Source organism: Triturus cristatus, chromosome 8, assembly GCF_964204655.1.
Source record: "Triturus cristatus chromosome 8, aTriCri1.1, whole genome shotgun sequence".
In the NCBI taxonomy this organism is placed as follows: Eukaryota; Metazoa; Chordata; class Amphibia; order Caudata; family Salamandridae; genus Triturus; species Triturus cristatus.
This window is the reverse complement of record NC_140591.1, coordinates 1,671,950,379-1,671,978,024: the sequence shown is the minus strand read 5'-3', so window position 1 is coordinate 1,671,978,024 and position 27,646 is coordinate 1,671,950,379. Positions and strand designations below refer to the sequence as shown.

Sequence of the window (27,646 nt, the reverse complement as noted above, 5' to 3'; positions counted from 1 at the left end):
CACACGTGACCAAACCACATACAACTTGTCAAACTACATGACCACCTACCAGACACGATTACACCAATCCATGGTCATCCTTGGCTACCCCTGCACCCAATAAAGACATTACATAGCATCACAGCCACACAACATCTGAACGTGTGGAGATGCGGAATGCAGCCATGTGCGAGGATGCAAGTGAACCGTGAGTGGGAATGTATACAACAAGAAGTGAGTAATGGATGTGCAGGACAGACATGGGAATGCAAACAACTGATATGTCCATGCAGACTGGTGAGTAGTGAGCAGTGGATGCAACCATGCCACCCCAGGCCGTGGGACAGATAGCTAAAGTGTTGCACCCTTCATCCCCCCCTGTGTGCGTGAGCATAATGGGTGTGGTGACAAACCCCATTGCACAGAGCGTGATTCACTCCCGGGAAGGCTAACATCACTGACAGTGAGATGCCTTACTGCCTGCCATGAGCCTGATGCCATGAGCAGCAGGGCCTGCGACCCTGTGCACCTGCTGCACCCCAGGACGCTGATGCACGGACCAGGCCTGCCCGCCCCAGTGCCGCACTGCTCACCTGTCGACATCGTCATGTGTCAAAGAGGGCCCGACATGTGCCAGTGGAGGCACCAAGCCCGAGTCCCGCGACCTCTGCAGCCTCTGCAGACTCTCGCTGGCCCTCCCGACGCTGGTCCACATCACTCCTTACTAATTTACATGCTCTACCCGCGTCCTCTTTGGCCCAGTAGGTCCCACATGTGGAACATTGTCCTGAGTCCTGAATGGCAGTGACCCCAAGTCCATGGCAGCAGCCACAGCACAAGACTCCCTTCAATCAGTGAGGCATATTCCCATATTGCAGGCCTGCGACACGTGGTGCCACTAACCCTGTGCGCCATGAGTGACCGTCATCCTCTGGCGGTACATCGTTGGTGTCTGAGCCTGTGGCCTGGGGGTTGTCATCTGCAACTGACAGGAACGGATTTGGTACCTGGCCTGGGTCTGTGTTATTCATATCCGCCATGTTGCCAGACACAGCTGGCATGTGCCCTCTGCATCATGCCCTGGGGGTAGGCCTCCCATTCTCCCCCGTGACACTCCGCGGAAGGCACCCATGACACATGTGAGGTCCTGCTCTGCGCTCATGACCCTACCCCAGTCTCCCGCAGGTCAGTGTCCTGTGGCGGTGGGCCCGTGTCGGCCGCTGTGCATCCGGGGCCACTAGCCCTGTGCGACTCGAGTCATTCCCCCTTGTAGTTCTGACATTGTATTTCTGAGTGGCCGATGACTGTTGGAGTTGTTGCCAGCACCAGCTACTCCCTGAGGGCTGGCTTGCACTCACCCTACACACAGCCAGCACAGGCGTCACTGTATTAGTGGGCCTGCCATCAGATCCTGCCAAACCAAGTATTGACTCTTTTCTCTCTGCACTGTCACAGGTGATCAAGGATATGCACTCTGCCCTGGGATGATGACAACCCTCCAAGACCCGAACACACCTGCCCAGAGGCAGTACAGTGAGGCCCACATACGCACCAGAGGCATCGTTGAATGCACAGGTGGAAAGCTCCTGTACAGCTCAGACATCGTGTGCAAGATGATCGTTGCATGTTGTGTGTTGCACAACATCTGTGTTCCCACCAATGCCCCATGGATCCCAGTTCCAGAGGTACCGGATGATGATGGTGATGATGGGGCAGGTGGCTCACATCCCGCTGCAGCTGCAGCAGAAATGGCCCGTAGGAACACCATCACTGACACTTACTTCTCATGAGCACGTCACATTGTGGCCGTCCATGTCAATCATGGGACAATAGAAGAAGTCCAAATGCACTGCATGTGTGATTAAAACATATTTGCAGGTCACAGTTTGTACTTGTACATTGTCATGTTACATTTTCCTGTGGTTTCAGGTGTGATGTGCCAGGTTTTGCACATTTGCGGAACCAGTTGTGTCCTGTATTCAGTTGTGGAGGGGTTGCTGTTTGTACTTCTGCTTATCTGCGTATGCTGCACGGTGGGTGAGTCGCTCCTACAGCTCTGGTTTGTCTGCCAATGGTCTCTTTCATGCGGTGTCCCTGTCAGTTTTGTTCTTCCACGGTGCTTGGATGTTGTGGTGTATATGTTGTCCTCTGCTGTCGGTCATGGTGCATCCGTGGTACTCCGCTGTTGATGTATTTTGTTCTGTGGCATTCTCCGTATGCTGTTCTTGTGCTTTTTCCTGCATCATGCGTAAGTATTGCTGCCCTGGCGCTGGTTGTCACTGTTTTCTCATCGCGCTTTGGCCCATCGCAGGTTGTTTAGCGCTGGGTTTGTGTTTTTATCTCCATCGAGGTGGTTGTATCGCAGGCATTGGCCGCGGTTTCGGCAAACTATCGCTTGGGGCCTCCTTGTTGTGAATTCCACATTGGCACGGTGTTATTTTCCCGTGATAGGCTACGATGTTGAGAGTTGCATTGAGCTACTCTTGCGGTAGTTATCACACGTTCTTGGGAATATTCCCCGTTGTGTTTACTTACCAGGTACTAGATCTTGTTCAGTGCTTACCATTGGTTTGCTCCATTGCCAACTCGCATTTCATTGCTTTTCTCTCGTTTACATGTGCTGGCTTTACTTCTTTTTTGTGTGTTAGTACCTCCAGCGGACCAAGGCTCAAATACTGCTCTTTTACAGTGACCAGTGTCCTTTCGCTACTCGTGCAGTTTTAGAGGTTGTTTTTATTAATTCTAATTGCAGTGTTCCACAAGAGTGCATGTGTTTGCAGGCCGTTTTCCCCGTTACCCACTCTATATTGTTGTTTGGAACATTCTACCATCCCATCCCTCTCTGTGTTGTACAAAAAGGAGTGTGAGAAAAAGTCAAGGAGTTGACCCTATCGCGTATTATCCCATTTTACATACACAAACACATCACATGAGGTTTGTGGCAACCAAGCTTGCACATAATGTAATTTGTCATTGTTATGGTCAGACAGAAGAGAAACATGTCTGCTGATTGCATGTCCCTGAGCCACCAGTGAGAGGCCTAAAGCAGCCACTGGCTCACCACCTAGTAACCCATAGGTCTGACATCTTCCAAGACATTCATATACCTCTGCCTCTGGCTACCAAGTGGGGACACTTGAGACAGAACTGCCTTTTTAGTGGCAAGCATTGTGTCTTTGCTAATATGGAGGTTATCATTAAAAAGGTACTAGTGAGGGTACAACTTCCACAGTGTTACATGTTGCTGATGCATATTGCAAGGATGCTTATGGCTATTGGGTGATGGGATGGCGAGGCAAATTTGATATGACGTAAACACTCCGTGGTGTAACAGAGGTGGATAAAGAACAAGACCCTGTTTTTGGCGGCACAATGTGTCCAGGTAGAGGAACAGTTGTATCTATCTCAATATAACTAGTTTTTATATTATTTATTCTTCTATATTGCAAATATGACATTAACAATGCCCCAAAGCGCTTCATGTCTCAATCTTTTCAAATTTCATGAGGAACCATTCTCTTTTGCTGCATTTTTTAATAGTACCTGTTGCCTCATTAAAATCATACTTTATGTAGGGTTTTCTGAAATTATGTTTATTTGGGAAATAGGAGGTCATAAACATCTAAACAGCCTCTCTTTCATACACCTGCTCAGACAAATGGAGGCACAGTAAATGCATATATCAACCAAATCCTACCACTATCAATGTACCACAACTACCCTACCACTACCCTACTGTAAGCACCCTACCAATATCACGCCCACCATCAACACACCACCTTACCACCACCACACCACACTACCACCACAACTCCACCACTTTACTAACCTATCACCCCTACTTACCACCACCACCTTAGTAGCACCACTGCCACGCTACCACCACCCTCCTACCACCACCACCTCCACACCACCACCTACCACCCCCATGGACCTAACACTACCCCAGTCACCACAGTCATCCTCACAACTACTCTTACCACCTTACCCATCCTACCCTAACCACCACCGTTTAATCCAATGTAGTTCTTAATCTTGTAGGAGCTATTCATTTATAATAACAACCATTTTCAACTCATTACCTGATTGTTTTTTCATGGAAAGTTGTAGCCTAGGTTTAGGTTTGTATACTTTCAAGTAACTTTTTCTTACCTGAAACTATACATGTAAGTATCTACTAAATCTAAGTCATAACAAAGATTAAGAAACAGTTACACTTCATCTATAACTATCTATTGTTGTGTCGGCCTCTTCTGTGGAGATCATTATGTGAATGTTGAAAAGGAACTCTATGGTAGGATGTTGCTGTGAAGCCTACGGGGTGTTTGGACAATATATCAAAACAATATAGTGAAACAAAAATATTGTTTCAAGAATATCGGGATGCCAAAAATATTATTCACAGGAATATCAAAAGTAAAAATATAATTTCAGCTGTTTTTTTTAATATTGATTTAAAAAATTATTTTTGTAAGCAATATTTTGTATATGTAATGTATTGTATTGCGTTTTATTGTATATGTTTAGTAACTTTTTTTTATTTAGTAGGGAGATTTGATAAAATAGGATATTAACATTTAATATTAACTATTTTAATGCTATGCAAATATAGTTGTTAAATGTATAAATTAATGTTGTTAAAGATTGGAGTGTGAATGTTAAATGTCACCTCTTTAGTGCCCAACACCTTCCTCAAATTATTGTTGATTGGAGTGAGAATAGTAATTTTTAAACTTATTGTGTCCAGAGCATTCCAAAAATTTCTATAGATTGGGCTGGGAATAGTAAAATGCCAACCTTTCAGTGCCTGGATTTTTTTTTTAAATGGTGTATGTTGTAGTGTGCTTATTCAATTTCATAATTTTAATCTTTTGTTTAAAATTGTTTTGCTAAGTAGTATAAATAGGTTCTGCTATTTAAGAACTAATGTTGGTGTTTAGAATTGTAATACAAAACTGTTAGCTATATGTTTGTAAAAAATAATATTATTAATTACAAATTTTAATAGCACAAGTAACACATTTTTCAAAATGTGTTTTTAAAGTGTATTTTATTTATATTTCTACATTTCTAAACATGCATATTAAAAATTAATAATATACTGTTATATATAGCAAAATAAGAAACATTTTAATACATTGTTATTGTTACCTAAAAAATGTAAATCATGTATTTCTTTATATACATATTTTCAATATTATTTTAAGATAGGTTTTTTGTATATAATAAATAATTGTAAATATTTTTTTACCATTATTTAATTTATACTTTACAATTTGTGTAAATATCCTATAGCACTTGTTGACATGTTTTACATGTTTAATATGTTGTAACATTTTTAAATACATTTGTTTAACATTTACACATTTTTTCAGATTTATTTCTATGGGAAGATAGTCTTTTTTTTAGCTTCATTTAGTGGAGATTTGTTTTACCGCTCCTTCCTATTTTGTAGTCTATTTGTGTCATTTTTAGTCAATTGCATTGAATTGAGGTCGCTGTAAGGTGGTAAGTCCCTTTTTTGTGGGTTTTCAGGAGGGTAGGAGTGTAGGAGGGAGGTCTAGATGTTACTTATAGTGTTGTTTGTTGTTTTTTTGTAGATTTAGGGGCCGATTGCGATGTCAGGTGAAAAGCCTCCTTGACCGTGTCAGAACCCTTCCGACCGACCTATTACGATGTCTGCATTCGTATTGTAAATCACACGGTCATTCAGAATCTGTTCCGACTGGCTCTCGGAGAATTTGTGTAAGTCAGAACCGCATCGTACAACTCTGCATTTCTGACCTCACGATTACGATGCCAATTTCCAACAGCCTTTCCGAGTCGGCTTGTCTGACACAGAAAGGCAATCTGAACCTGAATTTGGGGGTCTCTGGCAGGGCACCCTTCATCCTGCGACCTCCGGTTGGGGAAAAACAGGGTACCTAAGGGATCCCCCTGTAAAACCCTGCACTTTGTGGTTGGCACAATTGGGTGCCTGCAACAGGCTGCAGGGTTTTCCGTACAGCACTATTTCCCTATAGGAGCATGTGTCACAGCCGTTTGTCGGGTGGAACACGTGCTCCCATAGGAAACAATGGGACTCTGACCGAACAGTGTTCAGTCTCGTTGTGATCGGTCAGGGGGAACCACCAACTGAAAGTCGGTCGGGAGTGATTTGGAGACGGTGTTGAGTGGAAAGTTTCGTAATTGACCTCCTAGTTGCATTAATAGTAGTGGTTTTTACTAGTCTGTAATTTGGGGTTTTTGTGCATTGTTTTATTATTGTTTCTTTATTTTATGGTATATTATGTTATGTTATGTATTTTATGAGGATTCAGTGTAATGTATATGTATTTTTTGGAATGTTATGTGTTTTGCAGGTGGGTTTTCTTGTTTATTTTACAGGTTTTTGTTAACAAATGTGTCCTATGGGCATTCGGAGTTATTGTTATTTTTTAGGGAAATCACTTTTGATTTATAATAAACCAATTGTTTTTAGATTTGATTTCCTTTTTTATGGTTTCCAAGAGCATTTATTTTTATAAACACTTTTCCAGGTTTTCAATTGTTCCTATACACTTTGGATTGCTAAAAGGGATGTCTATTGGATTCGTTTAATGTTTTGGGGACTTTTTGGAAAATATTTTTTGTTCTCTGTGGATTACATGGGAACAGAAGAAGATTGGCTGCAAACTGAGAAGTAAGTTATATTTATTTTAATTTGGTGGATGGGAAATGTTATATTTTATTGGTTGTGAAAATATTAAGTGATTGTTTGGACAAGGATTCTTTATATTTTGAATGTATTTATGTGATGGATTGAGTTTGTTCTTTGAGCTTTTGGGTTGGTCAGGGTTACATTTTTTATGTAAATAATTTATGTATTATTTTGTTGTCTCAGTCTTAGTTAGTATTGGAGGTGTATCTATTGTTTAGACTGAGGTAATACAATATTATGGTCATTATTTAGTTAAAAATGATTAGTCATCTTGGTTTAGATTTTGTGGCAGGTTCTTAGAACTTTCTAGGTAACTATTTATTTTATAATTCGCGTTTGGCAATTATTTTCAGGTAATCTATTGCTGTGCTGTTTATGAGGACTTTTAATTTAAAATGTAGCATGTCAAGCAGATCTCACAAAGTATAGAGAGAAGGTCAAACAATTAGAGATTACCACCGCCAGCCTTGTGGAGGACACCTCACAACTGCAAACGGACATTGGGGAGCTTCAATCATTCCGCAAATATACGGAGGACAAACTGGATGACTATGAAGGACGCCTGAGACACAACAACATCCGCGTTCTTGGCATGCCAGAGAAATCGGAGGGTCCCGCTGTTGACCTGTTCATTGAAGAACTGATTTCGACAAAGCTACAACCAAAGAACCTTTCTAAACTGTTTGTCATTGAGAGAGCCCACAGAGTGCCTGGGGGTCGCCCGACGCCTGGGGCCCCCCCTCGTCCAATACTGGCCCGGCTACTCAATTATAGGGACAGAGACACAATCCTCCAGGCGGCGAGGGTCGCTCCTCCGATCCATCTAGACAACTCGGAAATCACTTTCTTCCCCGACTTCACCCGAACAGTGCAGATGCGGCGACGCTCCTTCCATGATGTTAAGTGCAGATTGAGGGAAAAAGGTTTCAAGTAAGCCATGCTCTTCCCGGCACGCTTACGAGTTGAATTTGATGGAAAAACCCCGCTTCTTTGACCTCCCAGGCTGGACAGCCTTAGAACTTCACCGGAAAAGAACTCCACCTACCTTTGACTTGCGTGACGGACTCTCATGGTGGGGCCTTTGCTGCATTAGAACACTTTGCTTTCACCGTTGATGAAACTCGAGCCGCCAACACTCGGCCCATGCTGGTATTGAACTCTATACCGACGTCTTGGGAACTTTCACACTTGATGACCTGAATATCTGGCATGTTCTGCATCGGTAACCTGTGATGGTAGGCGGGGGAGCCGACGGGGCTCTGAGGCCTCCCCAGTGTGTTTTTTCTTTCAGTAGAAAAGTTGGGCGACAGGCACTCTGCATTTAAATAGCATGGGCATTTCTGAGCCCGGAATGCAGGTGAGCAGGGTGGGGGGTTGTTGGGAGGGACTGTTGTTTATTTTGTTTGTTGTTTCTTTGTATTATCTCGACGGTATGATGTATAAACGTAACCCCACTAATGGGGACCTGTATAACTATCAATGTAGGTACAGTGTAACAGGGAAGTCAAAACTTTAAGTTGGAATGTTAACGGATTGGGGGACAAGATCAAGAGGAGTGTTGTGTTGCAGTATATTAAGAGACAATCGCCGGACATTGTGTTACTCCAGGAAACACACCTCATTGGCAACACATGCAAAGCAACGCATAGATGGGGATATTCGATGGTGGCACATGTGGGCTTCACCTCTAGCTCCAGGGGAGTAGGCATTATGCAAAAAAAGTCATTTCCTCTCTCACTCACCTCTACATATGTAGATGACCGGGCAGATATGTTGGAATCACAGGCTCTTGGGAGGGCAGGCCTATCACCTTCATGTCAATATACGCGCCCCCGGGGATGCAGGGCATAACATTTACTGACCTAAGTGCTGTGCTCTTGACGTTGCCTGACGGACACCTGGTCCTCGGAGGCGACTTTAATTCAATAGTGTCGGGTGCTCTAGATAGACACCCCCTTCACGCAAACCCCCAAGCCGCACATGCGTTTTACAGTTTCTTAGAGGCGATGGGGCTAATAGATGGCTGGAGGACATACAATCCCGATAAGATACAGCCCACCTTCCATTCAGGGGCACACAACAGCCTATCCCGCCTTGATTACATACTTGTCCCGGCTTCACAAATCACTGATATACATTAAATCCACCATCTGGCAAGAGGTATTTCCGACCATTCCCCTCTATGGGTTCATATAGTTCTAGACCATACTCAGGTGCGACGGGTTGCCCCAATAAACCCCTGGTATCTCAAGAATCCCAAAATACGGAAAGGCCTAATTAAAACTATCGATGAATATTTTTGGGAGAAGGAACACACAGTTGAGTCTCCCCAAACATTATGGGAAGCTTTCAAACAGTGGTCCGAGGGCAGGCCCTTTCCTTGGTGGCGGGTTCCAAAAAAGATAGGGTGAGAGAAATCTCCGACATAGAACAGGAGCTATACCGTCTAGAACAGGATGTCACCTCAGACGCCACACCTGAAGCTTTTCACTCCCTTCGTCTGCGCCAGGAAAAATACCGGGCGTTGGTCACTGACCGTGCCAAGCTATTGGGACAGGATAGGCTGAGACGGATATATGACTGGGTTGACAAGGCTGGCAAATTGCTTGCATGGTTAGACTAGAGAGAAAAGGCCAGCAGCCTCGTGCCAGAAATCAAAGGTACTGATGGGTCCCCTGTGACAGATCCCCAAGACATAGCTAACCACTTTGCAGTTCACTTCCAAATTGTATATAGCTCGGTAGCACCATATCCTGGAGCAGACTTTACTGATTTTATTAAAGACATCTCCCTTCCGAAGCTATCAGACTCAGACCACACATTCATGGACAGTGACTAACTGTTGAGGAAATTGCAACAGCTATAACAACTTTACACTCGGGGAAAGCTCTGGGCCCAAATGGCATTCCAATTGAGCTCCACAAACTTCGACCAGATAAACTGGCCCCCTATCTTAAATCCATGTTCGAGGACAGCCTTAAACAGGGCTCATTGCCATATGACCAGAGAATTGCCACTATAGTCACAATCCACAAGGAGGGGAAACACAAAATGGAGTGCACCTCCTATCGACCTATATCGCTGCTGAATGCGGAACCCAAAATTCTGGCTAAAGTACTTGCCACTAGGCTGATCAAGGTGATAAGCAATCTTGTCCATCCAGATCAATCGGGGTTCATGCATAAAAGAAACACTGCTCTCAACCTTTGCAGACTGCACGGAGTCGTGGGCAGAGTACCGATGATACGTGAGGATGCCATTATAGTCTCCCTAGACGCCACTATGGCTTTCGATACACTGGAATGGCCTTATCTTTTTGCAGTACTTGTCAAACTAGGATTTGGGCCAAATTTCTGCCGCTGGATACGACTGTTATACAGTGCGCCGATGGCTCAGATAGTTGTAAATAACAGAAAGTCAAAGCCATTTATACTCAGCCGAGGGACCCCTCAGGGGTGCCCCCTTTCTCCCTTACTGTTCGCTTTGGCCCTTGAGGCACTTGCAGCATGGATCCGTAAAGATGTAATGATCCGTGGCAAGTGCTGGTCGGCGGACTGGGAGAACCAGATATCCCTGTACGGAGACGATATTCTGCTTTATCTCACGTCCCCTAAGAGATCCCTAATAGCAGCTTTTGACATATTAGATATTTTTGGTAGGTATTCTGGGTTTCGCGTCAATTGGCAAAAATCACTTCTGTATGTCCTATGGGGGACTTCTCCCCCTTTACCCAGAAATTTCCCGATTCCAGTAGTCACAGAAGGCTTCAAATACTTAGGCATATTTATATCTCTAGACCCATCAGTCCGATACGCCCAAAATCTGCTCCCCACAATGCAGCGGCTCAAAAGCGACATAACACACTGGAAGTCACTCCTGCTCTCACTATTGGGCAAAGCTGCATTATTTAAAATGTCTTTGCCCCGTTTCCTGTACGCGCTGCAGAATTCAACTGATCTTACCCCAAACTCGTACTTTAAAGATCTCGAAGGGCTCCTGAGAGACCTCCTATGGGGAGGGAGACCACGTATTGCCATGAAAAAGTTGACACTTAGCTGGTATGATGGAGGAATCGGCTTGCCTAATATTAAAAAATATTACTGGGCTGCACATCTAACAGCTATCAACCATTGCACATATGGCCGCCCTGACAACCCGGGGTTCCTTATGGATCGTTGGCTTTTACCCAACGGGACCTTTTCAAAGGCGCTATATTCAACACCAAACAAATACCCGCTCACCGGGCCCACTGCCCACATAGTTAAAATTTGGCACTCTGCTACTAAATCACTCGGGCCACACCCTTGTGGGACTCACAAAAACTTGGGTATATGGGAAACTCAAAAGGATTTGATAAATGGGACTTAATAGGTATTTCACATGTTAAAGACCTTTGGTACGCTGGGGGTGTGAAACCCTTTGACGCTCTACAAACTCACTATGCCCTGGTGGATTCAGAATATTATTTCTACCTACAAATCAGATACTCACTGCAAACAGTAATTCTCGATGACTCGACTCCACCAGACACCTCCCCACTAGAGGACAGACTATTGGATGGCCACCTGCCTGACAGGGCCATCTCCCTAACGTATCGGAAACTCATTATTAATATTGACAACCCCCTATTGAAATTGCGAGACAAATGGACTGAGGATGGAATAGAATTAGATGACGAAACCTGGCAGGAAGCGGTCTCCTCTCCTAAAACGGTCACTATCCCAGCGTGACTCAGACTGGTGCAACTTAAAATCCTCCACAGAATTTACGTAACTGGTCCCCAGCTGGTGCACATGGGTGGACTGACGGATGGCTCTTGTAGGAGGGGATGCGCACAATTGGGCACATTCATACATATACTACGGCACTGTGAGCAAATCCAGGAATACTGGAGCAACATCCACACGGTCATGAGTGAAGTGTTGGGGGGTAGAAATCAGACCGGAAGCGCCCAGGTGCCTCCTTAACATCTGGGAACCTACCGACCTCAACACTTATACTACGAAATGGGTCACGCTTGGCTGCATGATCGCCAAGAGAAATATTGCACAGCTCTGGGGAGCCCTGCACCCACCCACAGTCAAGCTTGGGAGCGAGATCTTGACTGGTGTATGCTAAGAAAGAAAACAGTGGCCCGGGGTTGTCCCTGCAAATGGTCCAAGATTTGAGCACCCTGGAATGCATACCGGGGCAAGATATGTACCCATCCCCGTGAATTTCAATGTCACCGGATGCAGGGGTGCAATCGGGACATCAATGGCCGCCATCTTGAAACGGTGGATAACTGCTGAAATAGGCTAGCCTATGTGTGTTTGTTTTATTGTTTAAAACAAGGCCTATGGAGATTTGTCAATAAAGTTCCACTCAGCAAGTGATGTTATGAGGAATAGATAGCGGAATGACAGTATCCACTATTTCAAAACAGTAACTTTAATGTCTGTATTGAATCAAAAGAATGAGGAAATTAGCAGACATAATTGCACATCAGTGAATGCTGTGAAAGGGGAGTGAAACAAAAGGAATGGAAAGGGATGACATAGTGTGTTATTCTGAAACAAGGTAAAGAATAGTTGCCATGTAAAGATGGTAAGGGTATCCTGAAAGAAGGGGCGGATGATATATGGCATAAAGTGGGTAGCAGGTTGATTCGGGCAGAAAAATGGCGCGTTCGTGTTGAGATGGTACACGGATCAAAAGTGCCTTAACATCAATATCGCAATGCTGTAGGCTCGTTCTCCACATGAAAGATGAGCTTCCCACCTATACTTTTTAAGGTCCATGCTTATAGTGTATACAGAAATGGCTCTGTGTAAAAGGAAAATGAGACACGGTTTGGGGAGACATATACTGATAGTGTGTTGAACAAGACAGTATATGGAGCAGATAGGCTTGAATGGAAAGTGCTATTGTAGTTAAATCCGTGGTATATCATCGTTCAGGCGATGGATATGTGTACGAAGGCAGAAAACCCAACGTTGTTATTTTCTAAACAGGGTAGTGATATTCCGGATTGGATTAGCCTCCAAAATAATCCATGTCAAGTGGTCAGTGGTGTGTTGGAATTCAAAATAATCCATGCCAAGTGTTCAGTGGTGTGTTGGAATTCAATGTAGAGGTGGCACATTTTTGTAGCGCTGCGGCCTCAGCGAATATTGCTTTTGTGTTCACTGACCTTGGTTTTGACCGGTCTTGTGGTCATGCCTACACAGTGTAGGTTGCACGAAAATGTGATAAAATAAACACAGTTTTTTGGTATTACAGTTTGTGTGTTGTTTCTGTGTCCATCTGAAATTTCCTATCTCTAAGGTATTTCTGTGTTGAAGCACAGACACTGCAGCCGCCGCATCGGTAGTAGCCTTTCACCACTGGTAAGTTCCATAGTGTGGTTTGTTGTGTTGCGGTCTTGTATGTACTAGAAGATCTCCGAGGTTTTGTGTTCTTTTGAAGGCAAATCTAGGGCGTTTCAAGTTCAACTCCCCCTGTGTTGACAATCTTTCAATGTTTTAAGATGATGTTCTTAATTTTATTAGACATCGGGTAAAGGTTGTCACGCATGTCATGGTGTCAACCTTTGGTTTGGGAAGGGTTTCCAACATGGCTTTACGGTAATTGTTGTGTACTCTCTTATTCCCGCTTTTGATCAACTTGGTGGGATAGTGTCTGGCCTCAAATCATCAGCTTGCCATTTGTAGTCAGTTGCAGCAACCACACAAGCTTGTAAATCTTCTGCAGTTTTAGAATTTGTTGATTCTGTGAAAGAAAATGGCACCCAGGGATGAAGCCTGAGGGGATAGCGTTACACATGGAATATAATTAATGTTATATTACATTTCTACCAAAGTTCATTGTGATTTTTGTAACCGGTGGAGGATGTTACTATGTAATTTTCAGTTGCTTACAGAAAGACCTATGGGTGAGTTACAAAATGTCAGGCAATCTGCTATCTCACTGAGTAGGCGGAGGCCCTCACACTACCCTGCCATCAGAAGAAATATATGATGTTACAACGCATGCATTTACAACGCATGTCTTTACAATGTGGTCAGTACAACCACGTGTACCATTATAACGCAAGTCATTACAATGACTTGCTGTAGGGTGGGCGCTGGAGTTTGAAATAGTATAATTTACTATTCCAACTCCCAGTTTGTGCAACAGTATGGGAGGTTTTGGATTTAAAATCCATCACCTAAAGCCCCCTACAGCAAGTTGTTGTAATGGCTTGCATTGTAATGGTATGCGTGGTAACAATACAGTTGTTGTACTAACCACCTTGTAATGGCACTGCGTTGTAGCAATAGCGTTGTAAACGCTGTTTCCCCGTCAAAAGACATCTACTCGCTATACGTAAAGATATCCGCCATGCCAGTGGAGATTGTTTTGCTTGAAGTTCAACCAATGATGTAGCCAAAGTACTTTTGAGAAAAATTGTAAAAGTCCATATATACACCATGTGTTGGTGACCAGCTAGCATTACTTCCTCTTTTTCTGAGGCATACCCGCAATGTGGGGTTATAGCTGCCAAAGAAAAATTAATTAGCCCAGACATGTGCAAAGATTTCCCCTGTGCCTGGGACCATGAATGCTTTTTGCTCTTATTGTTGACCATGCCCCATAAATCGCAGTCCCAGCTAGGTAAAATTTGCAACTGTGGACCTTCCATGCAATGGGTGGCTTTCTGGTGCAGTGGCCCTGTGACTAGTGAGCTACCATCAATGATTAACCAAAGTTGTGACAGGTGGAGCCCTGAATGGAAGTTAATCACTGGTTCCCAGCCAACGTAGAAGATCAGGAGTCTTTTCTGTTTCTCCATTCCTAAATGGGGCAGTAGAACTGCAGGATTGGTGGGGCAGGTGTGCTGCAGATCTACGGAGGGGCTCCCATTCCACCAATCCCGAAATAAATATCTGAAACTCAAGCATTACTGTTGTGATTGTTAATACATGTGATACATCTTACAGACCTGATCCTACAAAGGTGGTGATGTATTATCAACTAATTTCAGAAGAAAGTGCTTAATCCATAGGAGAAGCCACTCGTGGGAGTTTCTCCACCATAATGATGTGGATGAAATTCCCTCATATCATAATTTATCTTTCCTTGGAGAAAAGATTTTCTGATATAATTGTTAATCAGGCATAAACGTGTATTGTGCCACATAAACCTTTGATTGGATATTTTAAGATCTGTACAATCTGAAGAAACATAAGGGTGTACCACTTTTTCACCTGCCAAGGTTGAATGTTACTGATGTCAGCGCATGCTCCTTCCATGAATGGCCCTTTCCCTTGTGTGCATGTCATGAGAGCGTTCAAAGAGTGAGCCAAAGCGTACACCGCAAGGTAGCTGTGGTATGTGTAACTCAAGTCATAGAGTTCAAAGAATCGTAAGTCCTTGTTTGCCAGAGTTTGGTTCTCTGAGCAGAAGATTGACCAAGTGCTATTCTTTATGTTAGTCATTACGTCTGTCTCCTTGGATCCTGGCCACTTGCAACTAAACACTTTCTCCCAGAACTGTTTAATAAAAATATCATTGGGAACTCTTATGGGATGACGGCGAATAAGAAACTCTTCAAAGTCTTGCATCTTTCTGTTGTGAGGGGAAAGTCCTAAGGATCCATTGAATATTTTCCAGCTCTCCTCATTGTAGAGGCCGCGAGTTAATTTGAATGTCGCCGAGAAAACAAACACTTTATCTGTTACGTTCTGTGCAGCAAAAGTCTCTATTATCCCCTTTAGGTGGACATCTGGACTGTGGACAATGATCACTTTCACACCATACATTTCTGCTACCTGAACCACATGAACAAGCTTCTCTCTGGTGTAACTGTTGTGAACCTTTTCAATAAAAGCGACACAGCCCCCATTGGCCTCTATAATCCTTTTTGTGTCATGTCCTCCTTGTAATCCAACCTCATCATCAGAGATGATCATCCCTGTCCAGGTCCAGCCAAAGTAACCAATTATCCGTGCCAGGGCAATATTCTGGAAGGAGCTGCTCGGTACCGTACGGAGGAAAGATGGGAACTGGAGCTTGTCACTAAGCGCTGAAAGTACTGATCCGTAGCTGATCTGTAGTGAAAGAGACCAAGAAAGGCTTAGTTTACCAATATTGCAGACATACATATGGTCAACTAAGTAAACCTAAATGTCAACCTGCTACTGCTTAATAATTAACATGTGAACAACAGCACATCCCACTCCAATGTTAGTGATGTCATTTCAAGAATTGCAAAAGAGGAAAAAGTAAAACAGAACCACAAATTCTTCTTATGTATTAGCTTGAGATAGATATTGGCCAACTGGGATTAGAGCTAGGAGAGGGACCTTTGGCCATCTTTATCACAGTAAAGAAATGCCCTTGCTAATTTCTTACCTCTATACACTGTAAATGGAGGCTCGGTAGCCCCATGTCTAGATTTTTCGATACAGCATATTCTTTTGTCAAATGAAGAGATCATTTGCTGACACACATGCCCGTGTCCAACCAGAATAAGATAGTGGCACAACTGAGCCATTTTTCTTCACAATAGCAACCGCTGTAATTGCATTAGTGGTGGATGCCTAATTGTTTTTTCACCCACGTGCAAAATTAACTCCTGGTATTCCGATATTTTCTGTAATTTGATTTTCTCTATTTTTGTCATTGCTTTGGATATCGTTATATGTAAATGACATCATTAGGTACATTATTCTCTCCTTCAGTCTTAGATTTTCATTCACATAATGATTCAGTCAATATATTATTGTTTCCAGATCATACGTGCGTGGAAAGCACATGGAACTGTAAATAACCTTCATTTAACCGTATCATATTATATTATTTTATGTGTTCAGCAAATCAATGCTTGTATTTCACTTTGTAAAATTTAGTGTGCTATTTGTTATGGAGAGAAGTTTCTCATAATCAGCATTTACCCTTAAAAAGGAGCTTGATTATATGAGGCTAACTTGGTGTTCAGGGGTATGTTGCTCACAGTTAGGTTTACGCCATACAAATACCATTTAACCTAGGGGGTAAACAACGTTTACAACAAAACTTTTTTTACGCAGGGCATCACAACGCGGTCATTACAACGACTGCGTTGTGATTCCGAATACCATTACTCCGCAAGTCGGAACATCGACTTGCGGAGGGGGGGGGGGGAAGGTGTTGGATTTAAAATCCAACACCTTGCCTAGTGTCCGCACAGACTGGAGTTGGAATAGTAAATTATACTATTCCAACATCCAGCGCCCCCCCCTCCGCAAGTCGTTGTTCCGACTTACGGAGTAATGGTATGCAGAATCAAATTGTGATTCCCTGTGGAAAAAAAGAATATGGGATAAAAAGACATATTCCACCCAGGTACCTATGAGGAGCAGCATATACAGAGAGGACTGTTTTCTTAACCCTGTGATAACCAACATATTCCCAAGAAGATCCAGGACTATGTTTTCTTCAGATATGCTTTACTAACTGTGTGACCTGTGGTGGCTTCCTTAAACTTTCTAAGGAGCCCAGACTTTGAAACTGAAATGCCACACATGGGAACGCTGTTTTTGAGGAGGCAACATCTGATTTGGGCCGCACATGTATTATAAGAGGTAGCTTTAAATTAACTTCCCAGTTGATTGTATGAACATCCAAGCTGATCCTCCTTTCCACCTGCTTGCTTTGAAGATCCTACAATCTGAGCTTAGAATCCTAGCTATAAAATGGTTATCTCCTTGATAATTGTCAAACAACAGCCCAATCCTAGTTCTTCAGGGGGCTTTACTCTTGCCATTCTGGCCCATCACTGGAGCATTTCACAGTGTAGCAAGCACTGAATTAAAACAGTCACTCTGAAGAATAGTTTGAGAGTCTTATAGTTCACATTTTATGAAGAATGAAGCTATTCCACAATGTTTGAAAAGTGAAGAGCAAATGTGCCTATCATTTTGTATTCACAATAGCAGGTATGCTAAACACCTCATGCATCACAAGAGTGGGATAACAGTACAACACACTCCATAATGAAAGATCTCCAACAACATTGCAAGGATAGTGTTGGTGAAAGTCCTTATTCAGATAAGGCTGGAGCACTATACTCATACCCGGAATGATGTCAAAGCGGCTGGCCGGTCAGCAATAATTTTAATTAATTTGAAGAAATGGATCTCAAAAGTAGAATTTGGCTGTGGTGACTAACGTAGTGTAGTAGCCAAACAGTTCTTAACATGTAAGGAGCTGTGTGGGATTTTAGCTTTGAAGCACTAATCTCAAATGAAGTGGGAGACATCCTGACTGTTTTGGCATAAAGGCAAATATACGTGAACGCAGCTAATTTAATTTAATTTAGTTTCTGAATTTGAGCCAGCCTTACAATTCAATTTTCTCCCTCTTGGTTGGGCCACCAGTTATAACTTGTTGGATATTAGCTGGTGCTTCCTACAAACTGACATTGTGTTAATAACGGCCTGTTCATTCTTAGGTGAATATATTAAAATTAAACTTGCCATTCTATAATTGTAAGAATTTTAGATGATAATATTGAATACAACTTTAAAATTGTTGTAGAGTGTTATCCAGATGCACTAAATTTCTCCCTAGGTCCAAAGGGGGTTGGGTGTGTTTGCAATATGTAATTCTTTTTTTTAATGTTTGTCTTTAAGCAGTGATACAGGTTTATTTGGATTGGCATGTGTGTCTGCATGTGGTCCTTAACAATTGTTGAATAGGACCAAAACATGTTTCTATCAATTGGGCAACTCTTTAGGATCCATCTTTTGCATCTTCACTTGTATGAGATGTAATTCAAGGTCTAACAATGTTTGAATATCCTGTTTCTATGTTTTTGTATTTTGTATTGCTATTTTAATTTTCGAGCAACCTGTTTTACCACTGGAGGGCTTTGCAAATATAAATGTGAATGACTGGCAGAATGCGGACCCCACCGATGGGGAAGAATTGCTAAGCACCACAACTCCCAGTATGACCCTATACTTTACTCACCTGTGAGAACTAATTAACAAACTGATTTAAGATCGTTGTGATGCTTTTTCGTATTCTGACGGTTTCCCTATGATTAAGGAGCAGTCAGCTCCGAAACGCGTCAGGGTGAAAGAATTGGAAAGGGGGGCCGATTTTGTCAATAAACTTTCAGTTGAAAGCATCTTATTTATATATATATTCACTTGAGAGCAACATAGGTTTTAGGCACGTTATAGTTAGGAAGTAGCATTTAAAAAACCTTAGAAATTCACTGAAAAATCCATAGGTTTCAGGGGCGTTATAGTTAGATGGACTTTTCACTCGTACAAAACCATTGAAATTCCCCCGTTATAGTTAGTTCAGCTAACTATAACTCGCCCGCCCGCAATGCACTGTTGATGACGTCACATATTACATCACTCATGACATGGTCAGTGACATCACTCATGACATCACTGATGACATCTCAAATTACATCCCCGATGACATCACTGATGACATCATCCAGCGAATGTGTGTTTTTCTGAAAATTACATATGTTTTATATATGTATATCTCAAGGTCGATGGAAGAATAAATGGGTATATAAGTGTCTAAATGGATGATTTGTTTTTGAAAAATTGATTGTATAACTGACTGATTAAGTGTATCTTAGTGAATACATGGCTTAGTGAGTAATGTTTAAATATGTAAATATCTGTATCAGTCTCTCACTTTGTGTATAAGTGCCTTCATGGGTTGGTGAGTAGCTACATGAGTGTCTATATAGGTTATTAGTTGGTTTTTTGAGTATCAGTATGAGTGTCTGAGTGTATGTATGGTTCGGTGGGGGGTATTACGTAGTGCATAGGTGCATGAATGAGTGACTCACTGTTTGTATGTGTTGAAGACAGCATGTATGCAGGACTGTATGGGTGGATGAGTGTGTGCAGGGGTGTGTAAGTGAGTGAATGACTGTCTCAATAGTGTCTTTATGAGTAACTATATATGTTTTAAACTAGTATATGTGACTATTGGTGTATATAAATGAGTGTAAGTGAGAGTGAGAGATTGAAACAGTTCCTGTATGAATAAGTATGTGTTTCTATAAGTGATTCTTTAAAAGACTAAGTATGTGTAAGTTTCTGTAGAAGTAAGTGTGGTGGTGTGTGTATAACTGTATATGCAAGTAAATGGATGTTTGATTCTTTATTAGCATGAGTGACTATGTGTGTGAGTAACTCTATGGATGAGTGGCGTTGTGTAACAGGATGTATAGGTGTATGAGTACATATGATGAGTGAGTACATGTATGAGTGACTGTATAGGACAGTTGGTGAATGAGTGGATGTGTATGTGGATCTTAGAATTACTGAATAGGTTGTTGTAACTGATATTGGTATGTCCATTGTTTTGAAAATTTTAGTTTCTATTTTTGAATGTGTGTATCAAAGGTTATATTAGGGGGAGAGGAGGTCTGCCACTCTATCACAAGGATGATGTCATCAGTGATGTCATTTGAGATGTCATCAGTGATGTTATGAGTGATGCCACTGACCATGTCATGAGTGATGTAATATGTGACGTCATCAGCAGTGCATTGCGGGCGCAAGAGTTATAGTTAGCTAAACTAACTATAACGGGCAAATTTCAATGGTTTTGTACGAGTGAAAAGTCCAGCTAACTATAACTCCCCTGAAACCTATGGTTTTTTCAGTGAATTTCAAAGGTTTTTTAAATGCTAATTTCTAACTATGCCTACAGAGATAGGGCATGTGAAGAAAGAAGAAAAAACGCACAGAAAGAAAAAAAAAGAAATGCAGAAAGAAGCAACAGAAGTCCTCAAAGACGAAGAAAAGTGCAGGAAGAAGGATAACGTGCAGAAAGAACAAACAGAAGAGCAGAAAGAAGCCTTGTTGCAAAATCATCCTGTACCCTCAACTTTTTCAGACGGATACTGGTGGTAACTGATTCTGACTAACCAGTCCTAGAGCCAGTGCTATGTTAAAAGACACTCTGAATACAGTGAAAACACCTACATACACTAGGGAACACTATGCATTGGGGTCCCCCTGTGATCAGCATAACCTCCTCTGTAAGCCCCTAGTATATAATAGGGCAGGGGATTAAAACTACCTCTTAAAACGCGCCACAGGGCGTGTTTGCACACGTCACCTCAGGCCCCGTCCTCTCACTTCCCCACTGTGTAAACACGCTCTGTGGCTGTTTTAAGTTGGGAGATTAAGTCCCCTTGAACCCTGAGGGTCCCTAGGGTCCAACTAGACCACTAGGTACCTCCAGTAAGCGCCACAGAGCTGCGTTGCAGAGAGATGTAAAAAGGGGCACGGCCTAGACCACCTCTCTGCAACGCAGCGCAGTGGCGCTTACTGGAAGCACCTGGTGGGCTAGTTGGCCCCCAGGGTCCCTCAGGATTGAAGGGGAATTATTTCCCCAACTTGGCATGGTCTGGACCACCTCTCTGCAACGCAGCTCAGTGGCGCTTCCTGGAAGCACCTGGTGGGCTAGTTAGCCCGCAGGGGCCCTCAGGATTGAAGGGGAATTATTTCCCCAACTTAAAACGCGTTGTAGGGCGTGTTTGCACACGTCACCTCAGGCCCCGTCCCCTCCCTTCCCTACTGTGTAAACACACCCTGTGGCCGTTTTTTAAGTTGGGAGATTAAGTCCCCTTGAATCCTGAGGATCCCTAGGGGCAAAATAGCCCACTAGGTACGTCCAGTAAGCGCTATTGCAGAGAGGTGTAAAAAGGGGCACGGCCTGCACCACCTCTCTGCAACGCAGAGCAGTGGCGCTTACTGGAAGCACCTGGTGGGCTAGTTGGCCCCCAGGGTCCCTCAGGGTTGAAAGGGAATTATTTTCCCAACTTAAAACGCGCCACAAGGCGTGTTTGCACATGTCACCTCAGGCCCCGTCCCCTCCCTTCACCACTGTGTAAACGCACCCTGTGGCCGTTCTAAGTTGAGAGATTAAGTCCCCTTGAATCCTAAGGGTCCCTAGGGTCCAACTAGCCCACTAGGTACCTCCAGTAAGTGCCACAGAGCTGTGTTGCATAGAGGTGTAAAAAGGGGCGTGGCCTCAGAACACCTGTCTGCAACGCAGCTCCCTGGCGCATACTGGAGATACCTGTTGGGCTAGTTGGCCCTCAGGGACCCTCAGTATTGAAGGGGAATTAATTCCCCAACTTACAACTGGCCAGGGGGTGCGTTTTCAGAGTGCTGCAAGGAGGGGGCGTGGCCTCCAGCACAATGCCGGTCTTTTATTTATTTTATTATTTTAAGAAGGAGGGCTGTGTGGCACCCCCTTCTTTTTCTAATTTACTGGCCCTGGGGACCCGATCCCCCAGGGCCTGCACCCTAATTTTTTTTGTTGAAAAAAATAAATTTGGCCCTCCCAAGGCCTTAATCAGCCCCGGGGACCCCAACCCCCGGGTTATGGCCTTTTTTAAAAAAAAATCTTTAGGAGGGGGCTGCGTTGCCCCCCTCCTCAGGCCACTAATGGCCCTGGGGACCCCATCCCCCGGGGCCGGCCTTTGTTTTTTATTATTTAAAAAAAAAAGAAATATTTATAGAAACACCTAGGACATGCTGGACAAACCGTATGTACCTATCACCATGACGATTTGCGTGATATTCATTAATAGGCGACTATGCACAGAATGAATCCACATGGAATGTATTTACACCGCTAGTGAAGCTCTGACATGTCTGACGCCCTACCGCGCCTAATCCCAGCGCCCCCGCGGGTGGGTACTCTCCAAGTAGACACCCTTGTTGTTTATTTATACAAACATGGGTAGCTATTGACGGGCACATTTAATATACACGCACACCAAGCCATTCAAAGGGGATTCGACAAAAATTCGACCAAACTATGCAAGAAACACCCCTCACGGTTAATAAAACACACATCCACCGCCGGATGTGTAATACTTTTTATTTTACTCTCTGGAAAGGAGACGAACCTCACTTGAGAGTCACAGCGTGCTCCTGGCTGAGCCCAATGCTGTGTTATACCCACCAGCACATATTTTATGTTACAACTTTAGAGACTAGTTAGGTTACACAACACTGCCCTGTGCATATTACACTCCAAGGCGCATATCACATAGCATGTGCTAGTGCCTGTGCTATCTCGCGCTCTCCAATGAATCTGTCATTGCGCACAATGTATTGCATATTATATTTCATGCCCCTGTTCATCTTATATCACACTTTTTGGTGCATAGTTTATACCATATACTATATCTAGCTTTCATTTTCAATCGTGCTCTCAGGACTATGTTCTATATAACACTGCGTCCACCTACCCTTTTCACGGGCATTACATTTTGCGATGGGGGGTGGAGGGTCAGGGGGTGTTTCTGCCAAGTGGGCCCGGAGTCACAGTCACAAACGTCCTCTTCTTCCTGAATAAAAGTGAGATTATGCTGCATACTTGTTCATATTTTAAGTAGTTCGCACAGACACACATTTTAAAAACAGTTCCTAATACCCACCTTCTCTGAACAGTTAGCTTGCTGCCCCATCCACCTCCTCCCTATCCTCTGTTTTCTGAATCCATGGACTAGCCTCCTCCCTTCTGCCATGCATGGTCTGATGTGCTGCCACTGCCCACTGCCATTTAGCATGATGTACCAGTCCACTCCTCCTGCCCTCCTTTGCCCAATTCTATGGCCCATCATTGACCTCCTGCTTAGCCTCTGTGCTTAGCTTGCTGCTCCTATTCTCCTTCCCCCTGCCCTCCGATGTCTTTGTGCATGCCCCTGCTCCATCCTTTTTGCCCACCATGTTCCATGGACCTGCCACTCCTATCGACTCTGAGTGTTCTGTTGAGCTGCCGCTCCCCTCCCACCTGCCTAGCATTGTCAGATGACTGTAACCTGTCCCTGCCACCTCCACCCTGCCTGTCCACATGCCATGCCCCTATCCCCTTCCTCCTGTCCTCCATGGTCCATTTTACTGCCACACCCTTCTGCCCTCCCTGGTCTGTTGTGCTGCAACTGCTCCTCCTGCCTGCCCCGCGCGGTCTGTTGTGAGGCCCCTTCTCCTGAACTCTCTTGTCTGTGCCAAGGTCCTGACCCTCCCTTCTATCCTCCATGGTCCTTTGTGCATGCCCCTGCACCCTCCTTCTTGCCCATCATAGCCAATGTGCTGCCACTAACCCTCCCGCTTGCCATGCATGGTCTTCTGTGCTGCCATGGCCCCTCCCACCTTCCCTGTGTGGTCAGCTAGCTGCCCCTGATCCCCTCCCACCTTCCCTCCATGGTCTGTGTGTATGCCATCATAGTCTCATTGTTGCTCTCCATGGTGTGTCCTGTTTCTAGTGCCCAACCTGCCTGACCTCTATGGTCATCTTGCTTCTCCTGCCCTGCCCCCTTGCCCCCATGTTTCCATGTGCAGACCCCTATTCCCTCCCTCCTGGCTTGTCTGTTCCATTGTAATGCCCCTGATCCGTCCCTCCTGCCATTTATGGTCTGTTATGCTGCAGCTTTCTCTCCTGTCTGTCCATTATGGTTAGCTAGCTACCATTGCCTCTTGCCCCTCTGTTCTCTGTTGTCCATGTGCATGGTCCTGTTCCCTCCCTATTGCTTTCTATGGATTGTTGTGCTGCACTCCCGTCCCGCATGCGCTGTGTGGTGTATTGTGCTGCTGCAAACCCTGATGCCTGCCCTGTAGGGTCAGTTTGGTGTACCTCTCCATGTCCCTCCTGTCCTCTGTTATCCGAGTCCATGTCCCTACCCCAATTCCTCCTGCCTACCATGATCCAATGTACCATACATGCGAACATTGTGAACTTGGTAAGAGGGAGATTTTGAAAAAAAACTGGGGTATTGATTTTCCCCTTTGAGTTACATTGAAAAAGAGGAGATTGTAGACAGGAGACAGATCAAATAAAGCCCATTTGAGCTTAAAAACATTGGACGTTTCCTGGCTGAAACGGGTCTGTTGACATGTATGGTTGTACTACCACTGCCTCTTCCTTCTGCCCACAATGGTCTATTATATTGCCACAGCCTCTCTTGCCAGTCCTGTTTTGTTGGTTTGTTGCCCCTGCACCCCTTTCCACTGCCCTCCATAGTCTGTTGTGCTGCCACTGCCCTTCCTGCCTGCCCAGTGTGGTCAAATTGTTGCAACTGCAATCTCCTACCTGCCTTCAATTTTCAGAGTCCGTGCCCCTGGCCTCTGCCTCTCAACAGTATCCCAATGAACAACTAGATTGCTAACATTCTATATTTATTACAAAATTGTGGAACGCCTGACGTCATCTTGATGTAATCAAAACTGTAATACCTAGAGTATTTCCTTTAGAAATTACATATATGAGAGGGTCTTAATCAAAATTATGGTTAGTGCTCTAAAAAACTAAAATGAGGACATTTTCAAATAGCGACAAAGAACTTTTAAATTATTTGTAATCTTTATGTTTTTTCATCCAGTTGACCACTTGATTAAACGTTGCACCTAGGGGAGAGGATGTGGTGTTCCTTCCAGAGCTGCAGACTTTGTAACTGGGGAACCAGGTTGGAGTTTCTGCTTTAGCTCAACATTCTGTGATTCTAGTCAAATCACTTGAGGGCATATTATCAAGCCATGCGATAAAACTATCGCTGCTTTAGCGGCAGAAAACGGCCGCTAAAGCAGCGATAATGGGCTTGATAATATGCTCTATGGAATTCCAATTGAAGCACATGTTAGACGTCCTTCACATTTAGCATGTGCTTCAAATGGAATTCCATAGAGCATATTATCAAGCCCATTATCGCCGTTTTAGCGGCAGTTTTCTGCCGCTAAAGTGGCGATAATGTTATCGCCTGGCTTGATAATATGCCCCTTGATCTCCCCATGTCTACAACCAAAATGAATGAATGAAATAGGTATTTATAGAGCGCAGCGTTCACTCCAAGGAGCATCTTGGCGCTATGTGACAGAGACTGAGGGGAAAATAGGAGGGAAAAAGGGGAAAGTGCAGAAAGGATGAATGCAGAAGGATCAGATTAGTGCTAAGATTTCCTGATCTGAGGTGCTGAAGATCCAAGTTTTTAATTGCTTTCTGAACATGGGTTCGTTGTTGGTGTGTCTTAGCTGGGTGGGCAGGTGATTCCAAGCTTTTGCTCCTAGTGTGGCTATGGTTTTTCCTCCTCAGGTTTTCAGTTTGAAGTGGGGGTTGATGAGCAAATTCTCATTGGAAGACCGCAAAGTTCGTTTAGTTTTGTACGGTCTAAGATGATTTCTCAGATAGTGTGGCCCACTACCAGTGATGGCTTTATAGGTGATGGTTAGGATCTTGAATAAGATTCTTTTATGAATTGGTAGCCAGTGGAGGGTTTTTAGGGCATCAGTCGAGGATGACCGTTTGGGGAGACCTAGTACCAGCCTGGCGGCGGCATTTTGAATCACCTGTAATCGTTTTATCAAAAAAAAATTTGTTCCTGCATATAGACCATTGCCATAATCGAGGCGAGATAAAATCAGGGCCACTGCAACCGTTTTTCTATTTTCTCAACATTCTTATGATTTGGAAACAGGTACCTGAAACTGTGAGTGCCTGTTTGTGGAAGGAAAGAGTGGGGTCAAATTTGAAACCTAGGTTTTTGGCTGTGTCCACTGTGGCGGGCGGTGGGTCTGAATTTCTGGGCCACCACAGGGTAGGGTTGAAGTTGTTAGCTTTTCCAAACAACATAATCTCTGTCTTGGAGCTGTTACACCTGAGATGGTTTGACTCCATCCATTTCATGACTGAGGTGAGGCAGTGATGAAATTTTTCTTCTGCTGCGGTGGAGTTTTTATCCAGGGTCAGAATCAATTGGGTGTCGTCTGCGTAGCTGATTGCTTCAATTTCAAAGGAGTCAATCAGTGTGAGCAGTGGGGACATGTATAAGTTAAAAAGGGTCGGACTAAGGGAGGATCCCTGTGGGACCCCTGAGGACAGTTGTTTCCTTGTGGATTTATACCTACCTAGAGTGACGACCTGGTTCCTGTTTCTAAGGAAGCGGTTAACCATTCATGGGCTTTCTCAGTTATTCCTATTTGTTTCAGTCTATTTATCAGAATGTCGTAGGAGACCGTATCAAAGGCCGCGGAGAGATCCAACAGAATCAGCACTGCCTCTTTACCCTGATCTAGAGCCCATTTCAAGGTGTCTGTGGTGTGGAGCAGTGCCGATTCTGTTGAATGCCCCGCTCTGAAACCTGATTGCTTGGAGTGAAGGCAGTTGGCACTTTCCAAGAACTCGTTTAGCTGAGTGTTCACCAATTTTTCCGCTATTTTACTCAGACATGGGAGAAGAGAGATGGGTCTTAGGTTGGAGAGTACGGTGGGGTCTGATATTTTCTTTTTTTGGAGGGCTTTGACTGCGGCTGTTTTCCAAAAATCAGGGATTTTTGCTGTTTCGAAGGTGGAGTTAATAATTTGATTTATGACCGGGTTCACAATCTCAATTATTGCGTGAAGGATTTTACTCGGGCAAGGATCGAAAGGGGATCCTGATTCACATGACAGGATGGCCTTCTTCGAGTCGTCTAGGCTAATTTCTTTGAAACAATTGAGTTCTGCTTTTGGACCTGGGTTAAGGGCAGGGGGGTCTTGGGCTATACAGTCAGAGAAATTGTTTTTTAGCTCATTTATTTTGTTTTCGAAGTACTCTTCGATGTCGTCACACAGTTCTTGTGAAGGGGGTATTTCCAAGTCTAGGATAGCAGGCTAAAAGATTTAACTATAGAAAAGATAGATTTTTGGTTGTCATCTGCCCTTTCAATAAGGTGCGTATAGTGCTTCTTTTTTTCACCCTTATTTGTAGGTGGTAGGAGTTTAACCCTAATCTAAAGGATTTCAGGTCTTCTGTTTTGTAGTGCTTTCTCCATATTTTCTCTAGGTTCCTGCACTTATCTTTCATGGTTTTTAGTTGGGGTGTGAACCAGGGAGCTGACTTTCGTTTTGCGTTCTTGCCCTTCTTCCATGGTGCAAGCGTATTAGCTATTGATAGCATCCATTCATTGAACAGAGTATTGTCCGTGTC

The 27,646-nt window shown here is 43.8% G+C and overlaps 1 protein-coding gene across 1 annotated transcript in view; it reads right to left on the bottom strand.

The window, feature by feature from the left end:
* The window catches only part of LOC146808560 (extracellular calcium-sensing receptor-like), a 134,024-nt gene that overhangs the window by 55,166 nt on the left and 51,212 nt on the right, over positions 1-27,646 (bottom strand). The window contains exon 5 of the mRNA XM_085624008.1: positions 14,908-15,750. Coding sequence (XP_085480134.1) covers positions 14,908-15,750 — 843 coding nt within the window. The remainder of the gene's footprint in view (positions 1-14,907; positions 15,751-27,646) is intronic.